Here is a 23,179-nt window from a genome sequence, read left to right as displayed (position 1 = left end):
AGAGAGCATGCACATGCTCCCAGCCTGCCTGGGAGCACCTTGGCTGGGCTCTACCATCCAATCCTAATGCTGCTTTGAGCAGTGTCAGGATTGGCTGCAGAGCAGGCTGGGAGCCTGTGCCTGGCTGCAGCGGCGGGAGAGGAGCGGCATGGTGCAGTGACGGAGAGCAGATAAGTGAATTATATATATTTTTTTAATTAATTGGTCACCCCCACACATCCACCCACACGTCTTGCGCAGCCCTGCCCCAACAAAGCCCCGCGAGCCGCTCCTGTGCAGTTCTCATTTCTACCTGAATCTTTATTCATTCTTGACTCAGAATGAAGATGACCTAAATGACAGTAATCATGTCAAAGTCTACTCTCAGATCATTTCTTTTAATCCTATGCTTATCTGGCAGCAGCAGGGCAGAGCGGTCGATAGTAAGCTGCACATCACTAAATGTTGAAACGTTCCAAATTACTGGTTAAATTAGATATCAAAGGGAAAAAAACAGTTACTGTGATGTCACCCAACTCAGGTCCGACAACAGATGTACATCTGTTTTTTATGTAGTACTCTTTTCACTTCAACATACTTTATGAGCACAGTTTTCTGTAGTCAAACTTGGTGGTAGCTGCTGAGAAGATTTATTCGGTCTCAAATAACTATTTGCCATACAGTTTTCATGAGAGTCAATCCCGTCAAAATGCGGGTAGTCATCCTGCCAGTTCTTCCCATAGTCCAGTGTTATGTCAGGACAATTTTGTAAGTGCTCCACTGAAAATTATGATCTCTTTTCTATTGCATTTAGCAAAGCAAACGTCTTCCGTCATGTGCCACTGTGCCTCCTTTCCTCCAGTGAAGGCCCACTTAAAATGTTGAGCCCTGCTTCATCTGACTTGGATTTAAATCATGTGTGAACAACATGACCTGCTGGGATCTTCCTCCTAGTTATCATCCTCTTAGTTAGAAAATCAATTTTCCTGAGAACTCCGAAAAATCACTTAAACTTTTATGGTACATTTTTTGACATAGACCCCCAGGCACTATTAAAAGGATGCACCGTGTCCTAGATGTTTAGGTTATAAAGCTTTTATTAATACCCATCAAAACATGCTGGATGGTGGCAGCCTATAACGTGATGGTTAAGATTTTTCTCATTGTACTCAGCTATTTTTAATAAAGATGCCTCTCTACTTGGTTATTTTTGTGAGATAGCTGTTTTGCACATTAATCCTAGTTCCTGCAATAGGGCCGAGGTTCCCTTTGTGAAATAGAGGACACTTTGGGGGTCATTCTGACCCTGGCGGGCGGCGGGAGCCGCCCGCCTGGAGGGAACCGCCAGAATACCGCTGCGCGGTCAAAAGACCGCCGCGGGTATTCTGGGTTTCCCACTGGGCTGGCGGGCGACCACCAACAGGCCGCCCGCCAGCCCAGTGGGAAACACCCCTCCATGAGGATGCCGGCTCCGAATGGAGCCGGCGGAGTGGAGGATGTGCGACGGGTGCAGTAGCACCCGTCGTGAATTTCAGTGTCTGCTGAGCAGACACTGAAATTCAGGGTGGGGCCCTCTTACGGGGCCCCCTGCAGTGCCCATGCCATTGCCATTGGCATGGGCACTGCAGGGGCCCTCAGGGGCCCCACGACACCCCATACCGCCATTCTGTTCCTGGCGGCCAAAGCCGCCAGGAACAGGATGGTGGTATGGGGGTCAGAATCCCCATGGAGGATTCTACAGGGCAGCGGAAAACCGGCGGGAGACCGCCGGTTTTCCCTTTCTGGCCGCGGCTAAACCGCTGCGGTCAGAATACCCTGTGGAGCACCGCCAGCCTGTTGGCGGTGCTCCCGCCGACCCCGGCCCCGGCGGTCATTGACCGCCGGGGTCGGAATGACCCCCTTTGTATGCATGTGAGACTGAGGTTCGGTGCAGAGCAGGCAGTGGGCACCCTGAGGTTTTTTTAATCCTTTTGTCTCAAAAATCCACTTCAACAAGCCCACATCTTTCCCAATTCCATTGTAGAAGGGCCACTGAGGACGTATTAAGCACATATTCTGATACATTACCAGTCACCCAGTCCTTTAAAGGGACTATAAATAATCACCCTTTGCAATCTGCTCCCACTTTTTGGAAACATGGGTGTGCAGGATACAGGGTTAAGGAAAAGTTAATCTAGTAGTAATGTGTCTACACTTGATTGAAGTTCAAAGATGTAGGTATACAGCTTATCATCTTCTGGCCCCACTTAAGGGTTCTCGCAATTAATGTAGATCAGAGTAATGTAGATAAGAGTGCTAGAGTTACTTCCTTGATTTATTAGATAAATATGTAGTTTGCTTGAAACCTAGATGGTTTGAACGGCACGCTGTGTTTTCAATGAAGATGGACGATGTTGCAGGCATTTGATCTTTATTTTGGTCTCCTTTCATAGGGAAAGCCTGGATCACCCGGTACACCAGGAATGCCAGGAGAACCAGTAAGTGAACATTAACACAGCTATGTAGGCGTCTTGAATCTTCTTCTTGCTAAATTGTTAGGGAGCCATGAACTAGATACATTATAATGAACTGAACAGTGTATCTGACATTGTGCATTGTATTGCTAAAGTATTCAAACACATCTTCAGGTTGGAAAAACACAAATTACACTTCTAAAACACTCACTGGAAGTTTGATCCTCAAACATAAAACATCGAATCATCTTGCAGTTTGGCAGTAGATAAAGGAAAACAAGCACATCTTAACGGAGACATTTCCATCCCAGCTAATACCGTACTACAAACGATACACAATATGAGGTGTTTTCTATCTTCCACCAGACTATTTATACTCAAGTGGACCATGATTTCTATAATTCTGGTTTGAAGTCTGGTTGAACTGAAGGGTGGTTACAGAATGCGCACATTTTAATGTGAAGGCGTGCTTTTCTATGTCATTTCTAAATCTACCTCAGCATGACTCACTTTTCTGATTAACGTGTTACTGCTGCTAAAATAATAAGTAAATGTATTTTGAAATAGCATGTATGTTCTTGAGGTACAAATATTACCTGAAAATGTTGGTATATATTTCTTTTTTCTCTAGGGTGAAAGAGGCCCTGTGGGAGACATTGGATTTCCTGGCCCAGAAGGACAGCAAGGGACACCAGTAAGTAACGAATAACAAAGACTATTCGAAACACTATCTCATTTTAATTTTATTTAAAATGATAAGGTCTGCAATGTGGGACATTCTATGAGTTAGACCTAGTAGTGTTGGGTGCCACTGTATTAGTGTATAAAAATGTAGATATCTTCAATGATTATAGGTTAAAATCAGTTTCTGCAATCTGTTTATTACTCACAAAATATTTCCTTTGCCCCAAGAGCTGTTGAGTCCACGATTTTTTCACATAAACGTCAACTGTAGGTGTATGATCATCCCACTCATGCCTTGGTGATGGACCAGAGAAGTATTGTCCAGGCCTTGATGAAAGGGACTTGTTAGGAAGGTTTAAAGCCCCATCCACCACGGTACTCACTAATGACCAGAGTTCAAAAGAAACACGTAGTCCCTGTGTTGTAATTAGCCCTAATAAATTGAGCACTAACCAGCAAGCGGTTTCACTGGTCCCAGGCAATAATTATCATCAATAGTCACAAGCAGTAATGAGCATCATAGCCTTTGCATCTTGGCCTTTATCATTTAGGATCCTCGATTGGCTTAAAATGTATCAGCATCAAAGGCCATCAATGGAAGTGATGTGTGGTAGAATAGAGGTTCATAACTGCTGGTGCAGTTATGAACCTCAATTCCATCACACAGTTCTACCACACAGTATTGAACATCCGTGACCTTAGACTTAATGACCATATAAGCTCCATGGAGTAATGAGCATCAATGGTCCCAGGCAGTAATGAAATATAATGGTCTTAGGCATTAAGGCACCTCACAGTGGTCCCTTATAGTAAAGAACTTCAAACATTGCATGGAATAAAAAACAATAATAGTCACAACCACTAATGAGTGAGTCTCACTGGTTCCGATGCAATACGAAGCATGAATAACCCCAGGCATTAATTAGCATAAATGTCCACAGAAGTTAATGTCCCTCAGTGTTCCAAGTAAATAATGATCACCAATGGGACTAAGCAATTATAGGAATAATACTTGGCGTGGCCATTATTCTAAGCGGGCATGCCTTCTCTCTAAGACTTTAATCAAACACATTAAAGAATAAGCAATTTTTCTATGGAAAGTCTGCCTTGAAAAGATTACAAAATATTAAAATTGGTGAATTGTAGGTTTAATAGGCACTTATTTTTTCCATTAACTAATTTGATTGATGCACTTCCACCTGCATGCCCTTTCGTGACTCATATTTTTACTTATTTGCATGTTTTATGCTCCTTTTCAGCATTTTCTAGCAAGTTTCTGGTTTAAAACGTTCCAGGATGTCATGAGCTCTCAGACTACAGACTATATTGTTTTAGTTTAAAAATCTGCATTGGTTCTCTTATCATTCACCGTCACTCTCTTTGTTTTCAAACGTTTTGGAATGTATGTATGTGTTCACTTTTTGATGCGGATTCATCAAACTCGTGAGTGTCTCAAAACTCATGAATTCAAGATGGCAGTGCCAGTCACTGAATTTAAAAAGTCAGCACCAACCTTCAAACCTTTCAATTAGTAGTGATTCTATTGTACTGTTTTTCTGTTTTACAACAAACATGTTCAATACCTCTGACTGCTTTTCTCTCTGTAGCACAGAAACGCTCATCATGACGCCCCTTTTCCAATTTTCACAGAGCAGAATTCACTCTTCTGGCACAATTTCTCAAAAATTAAAATGTAATAGCTGTAATTCGCAGGTTTTAAGCGTACGAGGTCAACCAACAAGACAATTATTTTGAAATGAATTATCCCTATCAACTTAATAAATTCACTCTGATTAGATCAAAACACATTCCTGAAAGAATCTCTGCACAACCCCTGGTAGCTGTGATATAAGCAGCAGGCAATTCCCAGAATGTGAGTTAAGCTCAAGCAATATAAACAATTTTGAAGGATAGCACACCATACAATACATTTTGTAAACCAATTTAGAAAATACAGAAAAATTAAGAGCTTTGTAATGATGGCCGGGCATGGCTTCAAGAGGCCAGATCCCTTGCCCGCAAAATCCCTCTCAGCCACTTTGCATGGCAGCAAAATGCTCTGAGCGCAATCAACCTGGTTTTCTTGGCGACCTTCGGTGTGACCTCCCTTGGCAAGCATCTTCATCTTGCCCCTGTCCTTTTGAGGTGGAAAACGTGACTAAGTCCTAACTTTTTCCAAGTGCTGAAAATATCCCTCTTAATAAGTCCTGCATACCCTAGCTCCACAGGGCAGGCTATCACCTGCAAGCTCTCCTGCAGGGCCACATCGTCTATGGTCAGCTTGGCAATCTTAAAATCATGAGTGTTTCTGCTTTTTATGTCCACCAGGCAGGCAAACTGGATTTTAACTACCTGACATTTGGAGAACAGTTCCTGTTCCTTGCTACTAGCAGGAGTCAAGTGATCTTAAATGTTTGTGTGGTTCCTCTTCTTCCAGGAGGAGTATTCTTCCAGCAGGGTCTTCTTCAGGTGGAATCTTCCCAGGTCAAGGAATCTTTTGAGGATGTGTGTATTGAAGTGTCAAATGAATCCTGTGCACAAGCCAGCCTTTAGAGAAATTATAATATCAAATCCTAACTATTTTCTCACAGTTCCTCAACCTCTTTTTGCAAAATTTCGGTTTGCCTTTGTGTAAAACTACCCAGACAACCCTGTTTCAAGATGGCAGAACCCATCTGCCATTAGTTCCTTAGTCGCTCACCTAGTTAGATGAGCTCTCCGCTCATCTGACATGGTAGGAGGTAGGAAATACATATTTTATTCCCATCTGTGGCTGTTCACGGAAAAGACTAGTAAGGCCTAAATAGGGAAATAGCTTTTAAGTTTTCATTGCCTGTCAGAGCCAAATAATCACAATATATAGTGCCCTATTGTTGTTCATTAGCACACTGTCCTATGGGCTTACAAGGCACACTTTAGGGGTGAATTTTCAATATGAAATTAGGCCTTTTCGACATGACAAAGGCACATTTCTCTGAAATGTTTTATTGTAGCGCATTAGAGTGCAGCTCCGACGGAGCATGTGGTGCTCCTGTCAGAGATATATCTTAATCATACAAGTGGGTGCTTTAAGTGCACCCAGCAGTCAACATATGCTACTCAACTTGACTCCATAGGTGCATTTTCATCACTATCTCCAGAGGTTCTAAAGGGCTGTTAAATGCACTAATTGGGTGATACCAATTTTACCACTACAATTTTAGGACCACGATACACACACACTCACATTAATTAACAGTGTTACAGGGCTCAGAGTCCTAATACCAGCAAAGCAAAAATATGTTAAAAAAGGAAAAAAATCCCCACAGAAAAGGGGAACTTGCTATTTTCCTTTTTTTTTAGGAAAGGCGTAACTTCTTGCCAAGTGTAGTGTATTTCTACTCAGCAGTGAGTGCTGCAGCAGAAAGCGAAAAGTCTACTGAGAGCTTAAACGGAAAGCGATTCTGTTTTTTTACTCCCATTGACTTTTCCTTCCTTAAGAAATCTGCACAAATAGTTGCAAGTACAAAACTTAGCTGGTTATACCAAGCGAGCGCCTCTACAGGGAGTGCAGAATTATTAGGCAAATGAGTATTTTGACCACATCATCCTCTTTATGCATGTTGTCTTACTCCAAGCTGTATAGGCTCGAAAGCCTACTACCAATTAAGCATATTAGGTAATGTGCATCTCTGTAATGAGAAGGGGTGTGGTCTAATGACATCAACACCCTATATCAGGTGTGCATAATTATTAGGCAACTTCCTTTCCTTTGGCAAAATGGGTCAAAAGAAGGACTTGACAGGCTCAGAAAAGTCAAAAATAGTGAGATATCTTGCAGAGGGATGCAGCACTCTTAAAATTGCAAAGCTTCTGAAGCGTGATCATCGAACAATGAAGCGTTTCATTCAAAATAGTCAACAGGGTCGCAAGAAGCGTGTGGAAAAACCAAGGCGCAAAATAACTGCCCATGAACTGAGAAAAGTCAAGCGTGCAGCTGCCACGATGCCACTTGCCACCAGTTTGGCCATATTTCAGAGCTGCAACATCACTGGAGTGCCCAAAAGCACAAGGTGTGCAATACTCAGAGACATGGCCAAGGTAAGAAAGGCTGAAAGACGACCACCACTGAACAAGACACACAAGCTGAAACGTCAAGACTGGGCCAAGAAATATCTCAAGACTGATTTTCTAAGGTTTTATGGACTGATGAAATGAGAGTGAGTCTTGATGGGCCAGATGGATGGGCCCGTGGCTGGATTGGTAAAGGGCAGAGAGCTCCAGTCCGACTCAGACGCCAGCAAGGTGGAGGTGGAGTACTGGTTTGGGCTGGTATCATCAAAGATGAGCTTGTGGGGCCTTTTCGGGTTGAGGATGGAGTCAAGCTCAACTCCCAGTCCTACTGCCAGTTCCTGGAAGACACCTTCTTCAAGCAGTGGTACAGGAAGAAGTCTGCATCCTTCAAGAAAAACATGATTTTCATGCAGGACAATGCTCCATCACACGCGTCCAAGTACTCCACAGCGTGGCTGGCAAGAAAGGGTATAAAAGAAGGAAATCTAATGACATGGCCTCCTTGTTCACCTGATCTGAACCCCATTGAGAACCTGTGGTCCATCATCAAATGTGAGATTTACAAGGAGGGAAAACAGTACACCTCTCTGAACAGTGTCTGGGAGGCTGTGGTTGCTGCTGCACGCAATGTTGATGGTGAACAGATCAAAACACTGACAGAATCCATGGATGGCAGGCTTTTGAGTGTCCTTGCAAAGAAAGGTGGCTATATTGGTCACTGATTTGTTTTTGTTTTGTTTTTGAATGTCAGAAATGTATATTTGTGAATGTTGAGATGTTATATTGGTTTCATGGGTAATAATAAATAATTGAAATGGGTATATATTTGTTTTTTGTTAAGTTGCCTAATAATTATGCACAGTAATAGTCACCTGCACACACAGATATCCCCCTAACATAGCTCAAACTAAAAACAAACTAAAAACTACTTCCAAAAATATTCAGCTTTGATATTAATGAGTTTTTTGGGTTCATTGAGAACATGGTTGTTGTTCAATAATAAAATTAATCCTCAAAAATACAACTTGCCTAATAATTCTGCACTCCCTGTATTTGTGCCTCTATTTGTGCAGAGTCGTCAAACAGCATCCACATTAAAAACAAACTAGAAAATGTATTTTCATTGGGAAAAAGTCTCTGAACCGTAAGCACACATTCACTTTAGCGGATTCAGCAGAGATGAGCATTGCATGGATGCATGTGGGGAGTTGTGGTTATACTGCGTGGTAGAAATTGATATAAATAGTGATTTCCATTATTATTTCAGTCTCGATGTTATGACCCGAAAGTGCTGTTTTTTTCAAGAAAGGTTCTGTTGCTTATTACAAATATTACAGCCTTCATTCTTAGTCATGCTGCCTGATGATTCCTCAAGATTTTGTAGAATTACCACTCTGCATGATTATGAGTTTTACCATGTTGTGGAAATACACCTATTAACGCCAGATTTCGATGAGTGTAATATTAAAAGCACACTTAAACATAGTAGTGTTATATATTGTGTTCTTCTGGACCTGGGTCACACCCTAGATAGTCACTGCTTCATACTATGGAACTATGCAATGAGACTGTGTGTTTGTTCATCTTAACTACCTATGTTTATAACTAACACATGGTAAAGAAGAACATTTCATGAATTGAGAAGAAGCATGTTGGGTAATATTCTATTCATTACCATATTTAAAGGAGGGAAGGGGCATCGTGACCCACTCCAGTCTTCGCATTCCATAAACCATGACGACTTCCTACACTAAAAAATGGTTATAAATAGCATACTACATTCTGCACACCAGCATATCAGCATATCAGTTTCATGTTTGGGTGCTTTTGTAGTACACACTGTAGTGCTGTATATTCCAGGTTTGAAAGTGGCCCAAAAATACGAAAAATATTTCCCAGGTCCTTGTGAAATATCGGCACCAGCTAGCCACTCTGAGCTCTGTAGGGGCTGTCTCTTCCTCCAGTCTCAACTCTGCCTTTGGTGCCAAGGTCCACACTGGTTCCTGGTGCTTCATCGCTGATGCTGCCTCCATTGACACCCAAAGACAAGGCTCAACTTCCCTGATACCAAGTCTCTGCCGATTCAAACTCAACCGAGGTCGTGCTCGACTGTGATAGAGGCCCTGCTTCATCCGCTAGATTTGCCTCCGCCAATACGAATGCACACGCTGCATTCCCTGTTTGCCACAATTCTGGACAATGATTATGATTCAGGTGATGAGATCTGCCAACTTTACTGCAAGGAGGATGGTGTGATGACCTGCAGTAGGCCAATGGCCTAAATACTTGTCCTATGTCGTGGCCCCTTGGTCCTGCCACTGAGGAGAGTCCTTCTTAAACCTTGGTAACGCATAGAGCAACCAAAGCTCCAGCTCTTTGGACTGGCCAAAATCCACTGTGCCTCTATTGCTTTTTAACAAGGGACTAACTTGCTCTACCCCCTGTCCCGGTCAGTTGTCAGATTGCACAACAACATTTCCCGGCCTTGGGGGGGCCGTGTGTTTTTATCTCAGCACCCCTCTCCTGAAGACTTGGTGGTGCTGGAAGTAAGATCAACCCCAACACTTTCCCTTATAGTCTCCCTGACTGGGAGTCAAAACAGGTGGAAACAAGTCCACTTGTCCACCAGCCTGACGCTTCGATCAGTGAATGCCAGCTGCCTACTGGGGCGCTACTTCCACGCCCTTTGGGATTTGGTGGCTCAAGCTCTCCAATGGATCTCTGAAGATCTTTGACCCTTACCTATGCCATATGTGAAGTTAGTGATGCAGCCACGTTCACAATTAGTTGTGTCATTGGCACCAATGTCACCATTTGCCGCCACACTTGTCTGCGGTCCACTGGTTTTTCAGGTGATGTTCAGTCATCCCTCATAATCATGCTGTTCAATAGACTTGCCTGTTTTGGGACAAGGCAGACCCTCCTCTTGAGTGGTTCAGGTAGAGCACAGTCAAGGCATGATCCCTGGACACATCTGTCCCACCTTGCCAACTACATCAGGCTGCTCCTTCCTGGGCTTCAGCAATGGTGCCTCATACCACCATCCAATCCAAGTTCCACAAAGTCCCCAGCAGTTTTATGGTTGAGGTCTTGGTACTCATTACCTCCACAGTCAAGGTCAATGGGCCGCCCAGTCCACCATCCTGACCCCATGCAGCCTCACTTGCCAAACTCCTTTAGCGTGCCAATCAAGGAGCACAGTCACCTGATGGGAGGCAGGATCCGATGATTCTTGTTATGTTGGCAGGCTTAGTATCAGATGGCTGGGTCCTGCAAATTGTTCAGAAGGGCTATGCCCTACCCTTCCTTTCCATGCCACCATTCCTCCTGTCATCTTTGGGGTTCAACATCAACATGTCGAAGTCACATCTGGCACCTTCTCAGACCCTCCATTTCATCAGAGCCGTTCTGGACATGGTTCAGTTTAGTGCATTTCCCCCGGGGAGAGAATCCAGGGCATTAAGGCTTTCAGCCTTAATCCTGAATTTCAGTGAGGTCAACTCTGTGCTTGCTGGGACTGATGGCCTCCAGCATCCTATACTTTGAGCACACAAGGTGGCTGTAAGGAAATGCCTCCTTGGCATGGTTACTCCCTGACTTTTTGCTTTTTTCTGATGCCAAGTTATGATTGAAGGTGTGCTGGGACCCTGCTAACCAGGCCCCAGCACTAGTGTTCCTTCCCTAAGCTGTACCTTTGCTTCCACAATTGTGGGCTCGGCAGAGGGATCCGAAGTCTCAGCCCCAAAATATTATTCACTTCCTCACTCAATTTGAGGTTAGGAATTGTACGCACAGGATCCCCTATTCCAGGAACACCGAGACGGGGCAGGTGATGCCGCAAACTTCGGACAGGTCCCAACTCAGTAGGACCTCCGTTACTTGGTGCTTTACCTGATGCGGCCCATCCACTAGTATGAGGAGGGTCCCTGCATTGTACTAATATTCCTTATTATAGGTTATATTTACACATAGGATTAGGTAGTTTAGGTCCTGAAGAATCGCGTTAGATCCATAGGACATCAATAGCGAGAAACATGTTGACCTTCTGGTGAATCGTACAGGGGATCCTGTGCGTACAATTCCTAACCTCAAATTGAGTGAGGAAGTGAATAATATTTTGGGGAGCGTAGACCTTGTTCTTTTCTCTCCCCGCTCTTTGGTTTTAATCATGACAGTGGTTGGATTATTTAATAAAATTTGCCTAACCTCTAGTTATTTTTAAATAGAATTTTTCCAATCCTATACCCTATTCTTTCTAAACCGGGCATATATCTCAAAAGATCTCCGGCAAAGAGCCCCCCTTGAGGGGCCCGTCAGGCATTGCAGCGCCGGCCTGACGTGGAGCAAAGCCCGAGGATGAAGCATGTCACCTTTGGTGAGTGAGGGCTCTTGTTCCAAAATAATTAATTTTCCAGGGACCTGGCTTTCTTTCTTCTTTCTTCTCTCTTTTTTACGATCTTTTCCTTAGATCAGGACCCAATGTGGTTTTCCTGATTATACTTACGTTGTGGAACTGTGTATACCTTGTTTTTGTACATGTATTGGGAGCTCTATACACAGGACCAGGATTTTTCTATCCAAATCTCCCTTTTTCCAAACCCCTCTTTTAGTTGGTTTTTGACCCCTTCAGTCTTCACCTGAAGGTGGTTGATGTCATCTTGGCAACCACACATCCCTCTGCAAAACCTGTATATATCTGTTGGGCCCAATTTGTGACTTGGTGCGGTCCTCATCAGATTGACCCCCTCAAGGCAAGGCTATCTTAGGTTTTGTTATTTGTTTTATCCTTAGCTTGGCAATGCTTTTCTCTGGACACAGTTAAAGGATAAGTTTTGGCTCTTTCTGCTTTTTGCTGTTGCCAGATCAGCCTTAATTATTTTTTTACTTTTTAGTTCTGAGCTTTTTCATTTGGTTTACAACATTTATTTCCTCCTGCTCCCTTTGTCATGCCACAGTGGGACCTTAACTTGGTCCTTACGTTTGTGATGTGCACTCCCTTTGAGCTGCTTAACAGCTTCTTCTTGCTGCTTCTCATCCTCAGCGTTCTTTGTCGCCATAACATCAGTGCAGCATGTAAGTGAGAATCAAGCTCTCAGCTTCAACCAGCCTTGCACCACCTTCTTCCCAGACAAGCTGCTTTTGCAGACATGGGCATCTTTCTTACCTAAAGTTATGAAGCTGCTTCACATTGGTCAGAACATCACCTTACCAGCATTCTATGCTCAACTTCACCCTTCGAAGGAGGAAGTGAGGCATTATCGCTTGGAACCCAAGAGAGCGCTTAGCTTTTATTACTATGCACTTTTAAAATCAAACATCTTGGGGTGCTTTTCTTTAAACTGCTCATGGTTACCATCGACTTGAAGCTGATGGTAATTGCATTTCCTAAATGCCCAATTTGCATTTAGGAAATGTTTTGTACATCTGAATAGGAATCGCAAATAGGTAATCCCTATTTGAATGTCCTATTCAGAGGATTTCAAATTGTGATTTCCACTGTGTAGAAATCACAATTTGCGATTCCCTAAAGGCCTTTGAATGTCTGAAAAGCCCATTTTGCATTTCTTAGCGCCCCAAAATAGCTATTTGGACTATTGAGAAATGCAAAATGGCTTTGAACTTTTGGCCCTTGGAGTGTTGTTGTGTTCCATATAAAGCGACCATTCTCCACACAAAACTTGAGAAGTATTCGGGCCATATTTATCATGTAGTCGCATTGCACTTACACAACACAATGGGGTGCAAACGCGACACAACTACTAAGTGTGATTTATCAAGCCACCTTGCTTGGAGCTGAGTGGCTTGATAAATCCGGAGCTTAAGCCAATCACTGCATTGCATTACACTGCCCCAGTGGCGTGTTTCAAAGGTTGGATGTTTATGCATTTCTAGACTTACCATAAGTGGTAAAACTGGGATTGCGCCAAAACTGCTATGCCTCCCCATGTGAGGCGCAACAAGGAGAAATATGTTTTTTTCTCCTCGTTTTTTCCTCTCTCTATGTGCGCTGCATTCTTCAGCACACATAGAAAGAGGAAAATGCCACAGGGGATTGTTTTTGCGCAGGAAGGTGCCCCTTCCTGCATAAAAACAATCTTGGTTACATCTCAGTCAGCCTTGCACCATGGTTCGAGTGCCTGCATTGGCGCTGTGCACCACATTGGCACCAGCGCTGAAAAAAGCCAGGAACGTGCCACATAATAAACTATTTGATCAATATGCCTCTTAGTGTTTTCCCGTTTCCTTTTTTTGCATGATTTACACGTTACTTGAATATATATATATATATATATATATATATATATATATATATATATATACACATAATGCACATAGCTACAAAGGAAATAAATGTAATATGATAATAGGTTAGTCCAGGGGAATAAAATGTATTTATATCAGCATTCTGAGCAAGGGACCAGTTTCTTCCTCATTAAATTCCTCATTAAATTGACGGTAGCGTTGTAACATGGAATTAATGAAACAGCAGGCTTGATTTGGCCAAATAGGTTGTTCTTTCATAAGAACTTAGAGTTTAACCTTTGCACACTAGTAATAACTGTGTGAATTGAAGTTCTCAAATGCGCTTGTACCTGATAATGTTTTAATTGGCCATACTTGTTTTTACTCGCATGGTTTACACAAGCTTTGAAATGTTTGTAGGTGAGCCGCGCTTGTGCTTTCAAGTCCCATTTTCTTTACTTCAGATATAAATAATTGAATTTATTGCGCGCGTTTATACCAGAGAGATAGAAAGAGAAAAGCCTCTGATATATTTGGCCTCCGTACGAACGTCTGTTTATTTCTTCCAAGGCTCAGACACTACGCTTCACGGCCGTATTTGTTTTAAGAGCATGGTGTTGCTTCAAACTTTGAACTGCATGCCCCCTGAAGCATGGAGCTGAGTTATCCAGGCGTCCCTAAGAGGGATACCGTAATTGCTCCCTGCATTAATCCACCGCTTCTGAGTGAAAGCCGACTGTGGGCTGAGGCCTCGCCAGTGACTCATCTTAGCTCGGAGCAGCAAAACAACTTGCTTGAGTGTTTCTAAGAAAGGCGTGAATCGGTGTGCTTGGTTTCAGTGCAGACTGCCCTGCGGACGTATTGCTATTGCTGTGCAGTGGTACAAGCAAGCTTTGGATTGACAGGCCTTTGCAATCTGGACGTGTCTTATTAGCACTGTTAAAGCCTGGTTCAATTCTCCACCTTGTCTGTATGACAGCTGTTACAGGGACGCGTAACAAGAAAGGGTCTCTACTGTAAAGAAAAAAGCATTTGTATGTTGTTTCTTTATGTGTTCAAAAATTGAGTATTTTCAGTATAATATTGTGATAATTTCTCTGTGACTCGATTTATAGAAGCACCAGAGGAAAAGCTATTATTTACGTCTGTAGATTTGAATTACGTTTGAGGCTTTTTCTAAATTCACATTTCTAAGACGTTGAAGAACACTCGAAAGCGTGAACATTTACATGTATGAAAATAAAACAGGGTGCATCTCTGCATACGGAAATGTGATACATAACTAATTTGCACAAATAAACTTTGTATTTGTTTTGGCATACACGGTTCTCCCATAACATACCTGTAACTACATTTATAATTGAAATGCATTAATTTACTCACGTTTTGAGGGAGAATTTATCAGTTGGTGAATCCCCACAAGCTTGCAAGTTGCGGATGTTTACGAACAACTTCCGGTTCACTTACCAGAAAATGCCACAAACCTGCGCCTGTAAGCATATTCCACCCTACTGACAGATTCTCCTATTAAGGAAATCCAAATTACAAGGGCAAATCCCACCATTACTAATTCTGAGACTCGGGATAATTACTTGGTACTTGTGTGCCAGTTCGGAATGAGTGCATGTATTTTGTGTGTGTAGGGGTGGTCTTGTACCATAAATCTACCTCTAAGGCAAAGTATTGTTGGGTAATAGGAGGATGCAGGCTGCAAATCAAGGGCAGGTATGATTTGTTTAGAAATGGGATTCTTCTCTTAGTTGCAATCCATGTCAGCTAAGCTTTTGAAGTTGTTACTGTTGAACAATGTATTCATGGACTTAAGCTCTTTCCTCAAGTGGAGAAGTGAAGGTGGTCGTCAAATCTGTATTTGAAACGAGCAGGTGATCTTGGGTGCACAGCAGAAGAAGTCTTGTCTCTAGTCCATTTCCTGCTTGCATTTCTTTGTTTCAGGTCCAGCTTTGCTAGTTGGAGTGGAGAGTTGTAGGTAATAACTTTCAACATAATGCAGTTGCTATTGAAGGCGATTGAGGCTTGAGAGAAGATTTAATGTAGTTTAGGAGCATTAGGGTGATTTATACTTTTTTAGCTATTTGGATAGACCAAGGCCCAGATTTTCAAAGATCTGTGTTACCTTTTTGAACACATACTGGATGCAAACTCTACTGGTGGTATTTACAATGCAATGCCGATCATGATTTGTGATGGATTTTAAGCCAAATTAACGCAAAGCTGCACAATGAATTGTCTTGCGTTACTTTGCGTCAAGGGGGCGTTCCATGGGGGGTGCACGGGCATGCCCATGTAACCTTCTACTGGTTTTAACAAAACTCCCTCTGTTCAAAGAACAGCACATGGGCAGGGGTAAAGAGGGGTAATGTTGTTGTTTCTCCTCTTCTTCCTCTTTGCATGTGTGCTGCATTTTCCAGCACACAGACCAGTAGGGAAATGTCTGAAAGCATAGTTTTTGAAGAAGATGTCATTCTCTAAAGCCCAAAAACTATGCTGGCCACACCTCAGACACCCTTGCACTATGGCACAAGGGTGCATCTATTGGATCATGGCTACCTAAAGTGTGCTAGCAGAAGGAGAGAGCAGAACTGTGCCAATTCTTACTTGAAATGGCACAGTTCATCTCTCTCCCGTTCACTCAAGACACTGCAGCAACTTTACTTGTTGCACTGTGTTGCATGAACTCTTTGTAAATCTGGCCTAATGATTTTTTCATGGTGGGTGTGAGGTGAACATCAAAGATGCATCCGAGAAGGGTGGTACATGATGCTGCTCTTTAGGTGTAATTGGATCAAGGTCTTATCAGCTATTCAGAAATTATGAGGAATGATCCATGTGCTGAGTTTGTAGAGAGGTGCAATCTACTGCCAGGATTTCTGTATTTTTTCAGCAATGCTGATCTTGAAGGAAATGCTGCTCTTAATGCAGAATCCAAGGGAATCAACACTGTTGGCAGGTTGGAGGTTAACATTATAAATCACCACTGACCCATTCACTTTCTTAAAATTAAGTTTGCTTTTATTGTTGCTGATCAAGGCAAATATTGTTTCCATGGGTTTGGCATAAAGTAAACCTTTGATGTCCAGGTTTGGATTGTCAAGAGACAATTTCTTAGGTGGTCAGTTTTGCTGCCAGTTGAAACCTTCAAGGACAGTTGTGTAGTATTTGTGTACTGAATCCTCCTAGTGTACTTCCCTACAGGGGCAGACAGACAACATATTCAGTAAGATAAATTCTTGAATAGCCAATTCCATTAACAACTTTTGGGTTTTTCCCTTGTTGGTTTAGGCCTAATTTACTCTGTTCATATTCCTCTATAGTGATAGCTCTAAAGGTAATAGCATGTTCCTAAAGCTCAACTTTACAGGACATCTTATGTACTGCTGAAACCTCCTTTCCCTGTCTCTTTGTAAGGAAACATATACTCAGTTGAGGAAGCAGTTATCCACCACAAATACAGATCAAGTAGGACAAGATTAATTTGTTCAATCCAACATCGCTCATGGCGATAAGCGTCCGACCAGCAAGGCATCCAGCAGCAACTGACCGCTCAAATTCCACTGACAGTTTGCTCTGCTCGTGAGCCACTCAGAGCATAACAACATGCACCGTATTACACATGCCCTGGCAAGCGCCATATACTTGAACAGTAACACATCTATTTCACCACCTTCCCCCTTTTAAAATAGAAGAGAATAAAACATTAATACAATACGAAATCTTTGTACTTTCCAGGAATTTTAACCTCATGTACTCTACCAACTCCCTTGACTTGTTGGCTTTCACAAACAATTGTCAAAGAGGACATCACCACTAGATTGAACTTCTGACCTTCCTTCCTCCCCTCTTCCCCTTCTTTGAGTAGGCTGAAGTCATAGAGCCCAATCTGATTTCACAATAGGTACTTTTTCCTGAAGTAATATGTCAGCTTGTGGACAAGACCACTTGTCTCTTATTCCACCATCCTCTATTCTTCACTAAAACAGCACTTATGCTAACCTTTTGAACTTTGACTGGAGCAGAAAGCATTGACTCCCCTTTTTTGACTTCAGCTGGAGTTTTAATTAACACCCACTCTCCGCATATTAAGACTTTACTTTGTACGTTGTACCTTTTATCAAAAATATTTTTTATTTTAATTTGGTTATAAATCACCTTGTGAGCAACATCTTTGAACTTGTTGTCCACATTTCTGTCTTCCATCCCTAAGCACTCCTTGAGACAGGTGGGAAACAACACAGAGTATGGTCCTTTCTGTCTCTCAACAAAGAACATGGAGTGACACCTATAGTACAATGTTGAGTGGTATTATAACACCATACTTTGGGGGTTATTCTAACTTTGGAGGAGTGTTAATCCGTCCCAAAAGTGACGTTAAAGTGACGGATATACCACCAGCCGTATTACGAGTTCCATAGGATATAATGGACTCGTAATACGGCTGGTGGTAAATCCGTCACTTTTCCGTCACTTTTGGGACGGATTAACACCTCCTCCAAAGTTAGAATAACCCCCTTTGTGTCTGAGAAAATCCTTCAAGTCTAGCCCCGATGCAAAGACAGTTGGTATAACCTCCTTAATTACTCTGTTTCCCCTTTCACTAAACCGTTGGAGGCAGGAGAATTTAAAGCTACTAACAACTGCTTGGTGTCATGGGTTTTAAGAATTTTTTTGATTAAGTGTGTCCTGTTCTCTGTTACCAAATATTTGGGAGCACTTTCCAAAAATAACACTTGTTGAAGAAATATTATGGCAACCTCTGTGGGTAGAAATTGGACAAATGAAAATACATCCACTTAGAAAAATAATCCATTAATAGAATGGTGTACCTCATACTTTCTGGTAGCAAGAGGAATGCACCAGAAAAATCTCACACAATCTTTCCACATGGCTTCTCAGGGAAATCTACAAGATGTAAGGGTGTATTTTGTAATTTTTCAATGTTTGACAGACAACAAACATTCTGGACAATTCTCTATAGCAAACATTACTTGTTTGTTCATGAATGGCCACCAGTAATGTGATTTAATATGCATAATCATTTTTGTTATACCTAAGTGACCTTGATGAGCTATAGAGATGATGGATTCTCGTAAATATCCTGTAGTGATAAATAGATCACCTCTCAAACCCAATCCACTCACCACAGACAGCTCATCAGCAACTTGAGAATAGTATCTAAAATCGCCTTCAAGATATCTTTTTTCAGGCTATCCGTGCACAACGTACTCCTTAACTTTTGCTAATATCACATCTTTCTCTTTCTAATATCTAAGTCTAACCAATTTTTCATTCAACATTCTGCTGTATTCATTCTCAACATCGTCAATTACAGCAACACACTCAACATCATCTACAAAACAATCATCATGTGTATCTTCCATAGGCATGTGTGACAAGCAATCTGTCTGTAAGCCCCCACCCCGGTATGTATTTAACAACAAAAGTGTCTTCCTGGAGCTTGGAGACTAATTTTGTTAACCTGGCTGACAAATTATTAGTCTTACTGCCATTGAGTATATGCACTAGCAGTTTGTGGTCGGTATGTATTTCAAATGTATTGCCCCACACATCCATTTTAAACTTTTGAGCAGCCCACAAAAAAGCCAGGGTTTCATGTTCTCTAGTGCTGCACGATCTTTCATGTTGTTTTAAGGATCTTGAAGCAAATGCAATGGTTTGTTCTTTGCCTGAAACAAATGGAGTTAAGACAGCACCCAAACCTTGTAAACTAGCATCCACAGAGATGACAACTGCACAACCTGCCACAAAAGAGTTTAAGGCTGGGGCAATCTCTATCATTTTTTTAACCTCTTTAAATGCCTGTTGTTTGTCCTCATACCACAAACATTTTTGACCTTTAATCTCAAAGGTTCAACTGCTTGTGCGTAACCCTGCACAAACTGAGTGTAGTATTCCGCAAGATCTAAAAAGGAACACAGGGCATCCTTGTCATCTGGTGGCTTGGCTTCCTTAATTGCTTCTATTAAGGAAGCTTTTGGTTTAATCCCATCAGAGGACCCTGTGTGACCTACATATTCAACCTCATTGGTAGCGAACTTACATTTATCAGGCCTTATCATCATACCTCATTGTAGTAAAATTGTGAGCAACATTTTAAAATTTGATTGTGTTTTTCTAGCGTTTTGGCAAAAAACAGAATATCATCCTAATAAGCCTGGACCCTTTTGAGATTGCGAAACAAGTTGTCCATCAGTTTGTGGAAAATACTGGCTGCTGAGGCCTACCCAAACAGTAATCTCAGGTATTGTATGCACCAAAAGTGTTACAAATGCTGTTAATTCTTGTGACTCTTTTGATAGTGCTACTTGATGGTAAACTGACCTGAGCTCAGTGATTGAAAACCACCTTGCTTCTCCTAAATTAGCTAGAAGTTTGTGGAGTTTGGATAATGGGTGGCAATCAATAGGTATATTAGCGTTCAATGATCTCAAGTCAGCACATAATCTCACCTCACCTGATTTCTTGTGTGCTACCACGAATGGTGAGGTCCATGCTGAAGAGTCACATGATTTTATTATCCCTTGGGCACAGAGATTTTTTAGTGTAGATCTCAATTCTGCTGTGGCGTTCAGAGGCACAGAAGGAACTTTATGGATAACTGGTTGAGCATTCGCTTTCAGCCTTAAGCAGTGTTCACAACCTATCTCAATATCAACCTTTTTGTTCAATACTTCCTTGAATTCTGTGACTATTTCAATGATGGGTTCCTCAATGCTAAAAATGTGACCCTTGGGTATGTCATGTCACCGATTGTTATTGGATCATCTGATCCTGGTACTAAGTATAAATCCGTTCTAGCGATGTCTTTCCATCCCATGCTGTTTTTACCTTTCATGGCTTGGTACATTTTTGTAAATTATTCCCTGCCAAGACAGGTTAGTTTGGATGTGAAGTCCCCAACATCTCTATCTCTTTCTCCTCAAATGCCTTGGGATTGAAGTCAGATGATATTAATGACATATCCCTTTTCTCTTGGAGCGTGGAGTCACCTAAAATGGTGACGTGCGACCCTAAATCAGCCAATAATTGTAGAGGAATGTCATCAATGTAAGCTTCACATTTGGGGCCTTTAACTTGTGTTGTAACTAGGTTCCAATCTACTGACATAACAACATTGCTAAGTGCATCAGAACACAGGTCCACTTTTGCATCCACTCTGCTGACCCTGACTATGTCTTACCACTTTTTCATACACTTTGAAAATGTAATATTTTCTTACACTATACACATCATTTGCCGATTGCTGGGCATCCTCAAAGAATACTCAGAGGACTGTTAAACCCACATCTGCAACATGTGCCTTTAAATGTACTGTCAGTGTTGGGTTGTTTTCCTTCGGCCATAATTTGGCAGACAGAATATTCCACATGATTTTCCTTTGTAAGCACAACAGTGACTGAAGATGCTACTTTGAGTAATTTTGAAGAGATCATAGAATGCTCTATACTGACAGTGAGGTCAGTAACTTCAGTGAGTGTAGGATTGCGACAGGTCAACAACATTTCTTGATTTATTTTTTTACAAACATCTAAAAATAAACTGGTCACCAATATATGTGGCAATGCTTGGGCCGAATTTGCAGGATGCAGCCAAGATCCTAAGTTCAGCAATGTAGCCTTTAACCCCTTCATCAGAGAACTGCTTGCGCGAAAATAAATTGTGTCTTTCTTGCATAATGCTTGACTCTTTTGAAAATTGTTTAGGCAATCTTTTAATGGCTTCTGTGCCAACATTCCATTGTGTCCCTTCATTAGGAGCCCATGCAACTGGTAAATTATCAAAATTGTGTTGTCCTGCATGTCCTAAGGAGCAAAGCAATAAACTGAATATGTGTTTAGGACTGTAGCTATTGGCATCAATCTGATAGAGACTTCTAGCTGCAGATTCCTTACCTTAGAATTTCCTGGCATCAGCTTGGAATCTAGAATAACTTTGCTGAGCAGTACCCTGTGCGTGCCGTCGGGTGGCATCATTCAGATCCACGTGGCATAGTTGGAGCCACCTATGACATCACGATCACCTATAAAGGCACCATCGAGGAAGACGGGGTTCAAGCCATGTGGTGCATGCCATCGCGCCAAGTCGGTGACGGACCCCCATCAGGTATGTCTCTGTTGCCTTGACAGAAACCACAACCTGAAGTCGTGTTCCGACTGCCAGGCCATGGCCCGAAAGCTTTGAGAGAGTGGTCTCTGAAGCTCATGGCGGCCCAGCAGTAGACTTCGGTTTGCGCAACTCCTAGGAAGTCACGTCCCGAACAAGAAGGACTGCTCCAGCGTCATTCCTGACATCGATGCTCCCTGCTCATCCCCTCCACTGATGCCAACCAGTGGTGCGAACACCATCTTCATTCCAGATGATCTGGAGCTGGGACAACATCATAGGGCGCTGATTCCGACTTTGATGGTGCCAACAGAGGCCAGATCAGTGCCTGAGGCTTATTTTGATCAACCAGGTACATGTGAGGAATTGGAGAGGTCCCATGACCCTTTAGAATATAGTTTGGAGCATATGGACTGGTATGAGGAACTAGAATAAGCCAGTGGACTAGATACTTCTCCAGATACTGGTATGCTCTCACCTCCTACTGTGGCCACAGAAGAGGGAGCTTCATATGCTATGGTGGTGTGTAGGGCAGATGAGGTCCAGGACCTAGACTTGCCTACGGTGCCAGTCAGGACTAACCTCCTGATTGAGGTGCATCAACCAGGGGTTTCCACATCAGAACCAATGTTACCCTTTAACAAAGCCCTCACTGATGTCCTGCTGGGGACGTGGTTCAAACCCAGCACAGAGGCTCCTGTAAATAGGACAATCGGCCGCAGCCATAGACCAGCTCCTGATGATCCTAGTTTCCCCACCCAACACCCCACCCCGGAGAGCTTGGTTATCCAGGCCTCCACTTCCCATGGTGCCTTCCCTTCCTCTCTCCCGGATAGGGAATCCAAGAGGCTGGATAAGCTTGGAAAGAATATGTTTTCTTCCTCCAGCCTAACATTGAGGTCTGTAAACACTTCTTGTCTATTGGGCTGCTTTCCCAGGTCCCAGAGGACGTGCGGGACACTCTCTCACAAGCTGTTAAAGATGGGAGAGCTGCAGCAAAGTTTACAGCACAGTGTGGTTTGGACACAACCGACTCGCTGGGTAGGGCGATTTCTTTGACGGTGGTCCTTCGTCGCAATGCCTGCCACCATATGTCTGGCTTTATGGAAGATGTCCTGGCAAACCTTATGGACATGCCCTTCGATGGCTTGAGCCCATTTGGAGAAAAGGTAGACTCAGCGCTTGAGCCATTCAAAGACTCTCGGGCTACAGCCAGATCCTTGGGCCTCTTGGTGCTCACTCGCCAGAAGTCTGGCTTTCCCCTCTTTCGAGGCTTTGGAAGGGACATGGTACCACGCCACCCACAAATCAACCACCGTCCTCCATCAACTCAGCATCCAGTATGAGTACTTGTGGTTAAAGATGGACCATGAGCACTTTGAGTTTACTGTGCTTCCCTTCTGTCTAACCGGTGCCCTTCGAGTGTTCACCAAAGTGATGGCGGTGGTAGCAGCTTATCTGCGCAGGTTATGGATTTCAGTCTATCCCTACCCAGACGACTGGCTGTCGAAGGCTTCTGTGCCCTAGGCTCTTGTCACCCACCATCAGACTACGGCGAACCTCTTGCATTCACTAGGGTTCACTATAAATGTGCAGAAGTCACACCTGACTCCCTCTCAGGAGCTCCC

The 23,179-nt window shown here is 42.8% G+C and overlaps 1 protein-coding gene across 1 annotated transcript in view; it reads left to right on the top strand.

Annotated features, from left to right (window-relative positions):
- The window catches only part of COL19A1 (collagen type XIX alpha 1 chain), a 2,318,824-nt gene that overhangs the window by 2,090,782 nt on the left and 204,863 nt on the right, over nucleotides 1-23,179 (top strand). Inside the window, exons 45-46 of the mRNA XM_069235722.1 lie at nucleotides 2,412-2,456; nucleotides 3,064-3,126. Coding sequence (XP_069091823.1) covers nucleotides 2,412-2,456; nucleotides 3,064-3,126 — 108 coding nt within the window. The remainder of the gene's footprint in view (nucleotides 1-2,411; nucleotides 2,457-3,063; nucleotides 3,127-23,179) is intronic.

The sequence above is a fragment of the Pleurodeles waltl genome, chromosome 5, assembly GCF_031143425.1.
Source record: "Pleurodeles waltl isolate 20211129_DDA chromosome 5, aPleWal1.hap1.20221129, whole genome shotgun sequence".
Classification (NCBI taxonomy): Eukaryota; Metazoa; Chordata; class Amphibia; order Caudata; family Salamandridae; genus Pleurodeles; species Pleurodeles waltl.
Note: the sequence above shows the minus strand (reverse complement) of the source record. Positions and strands in the feature narration are given on the sequence as shown.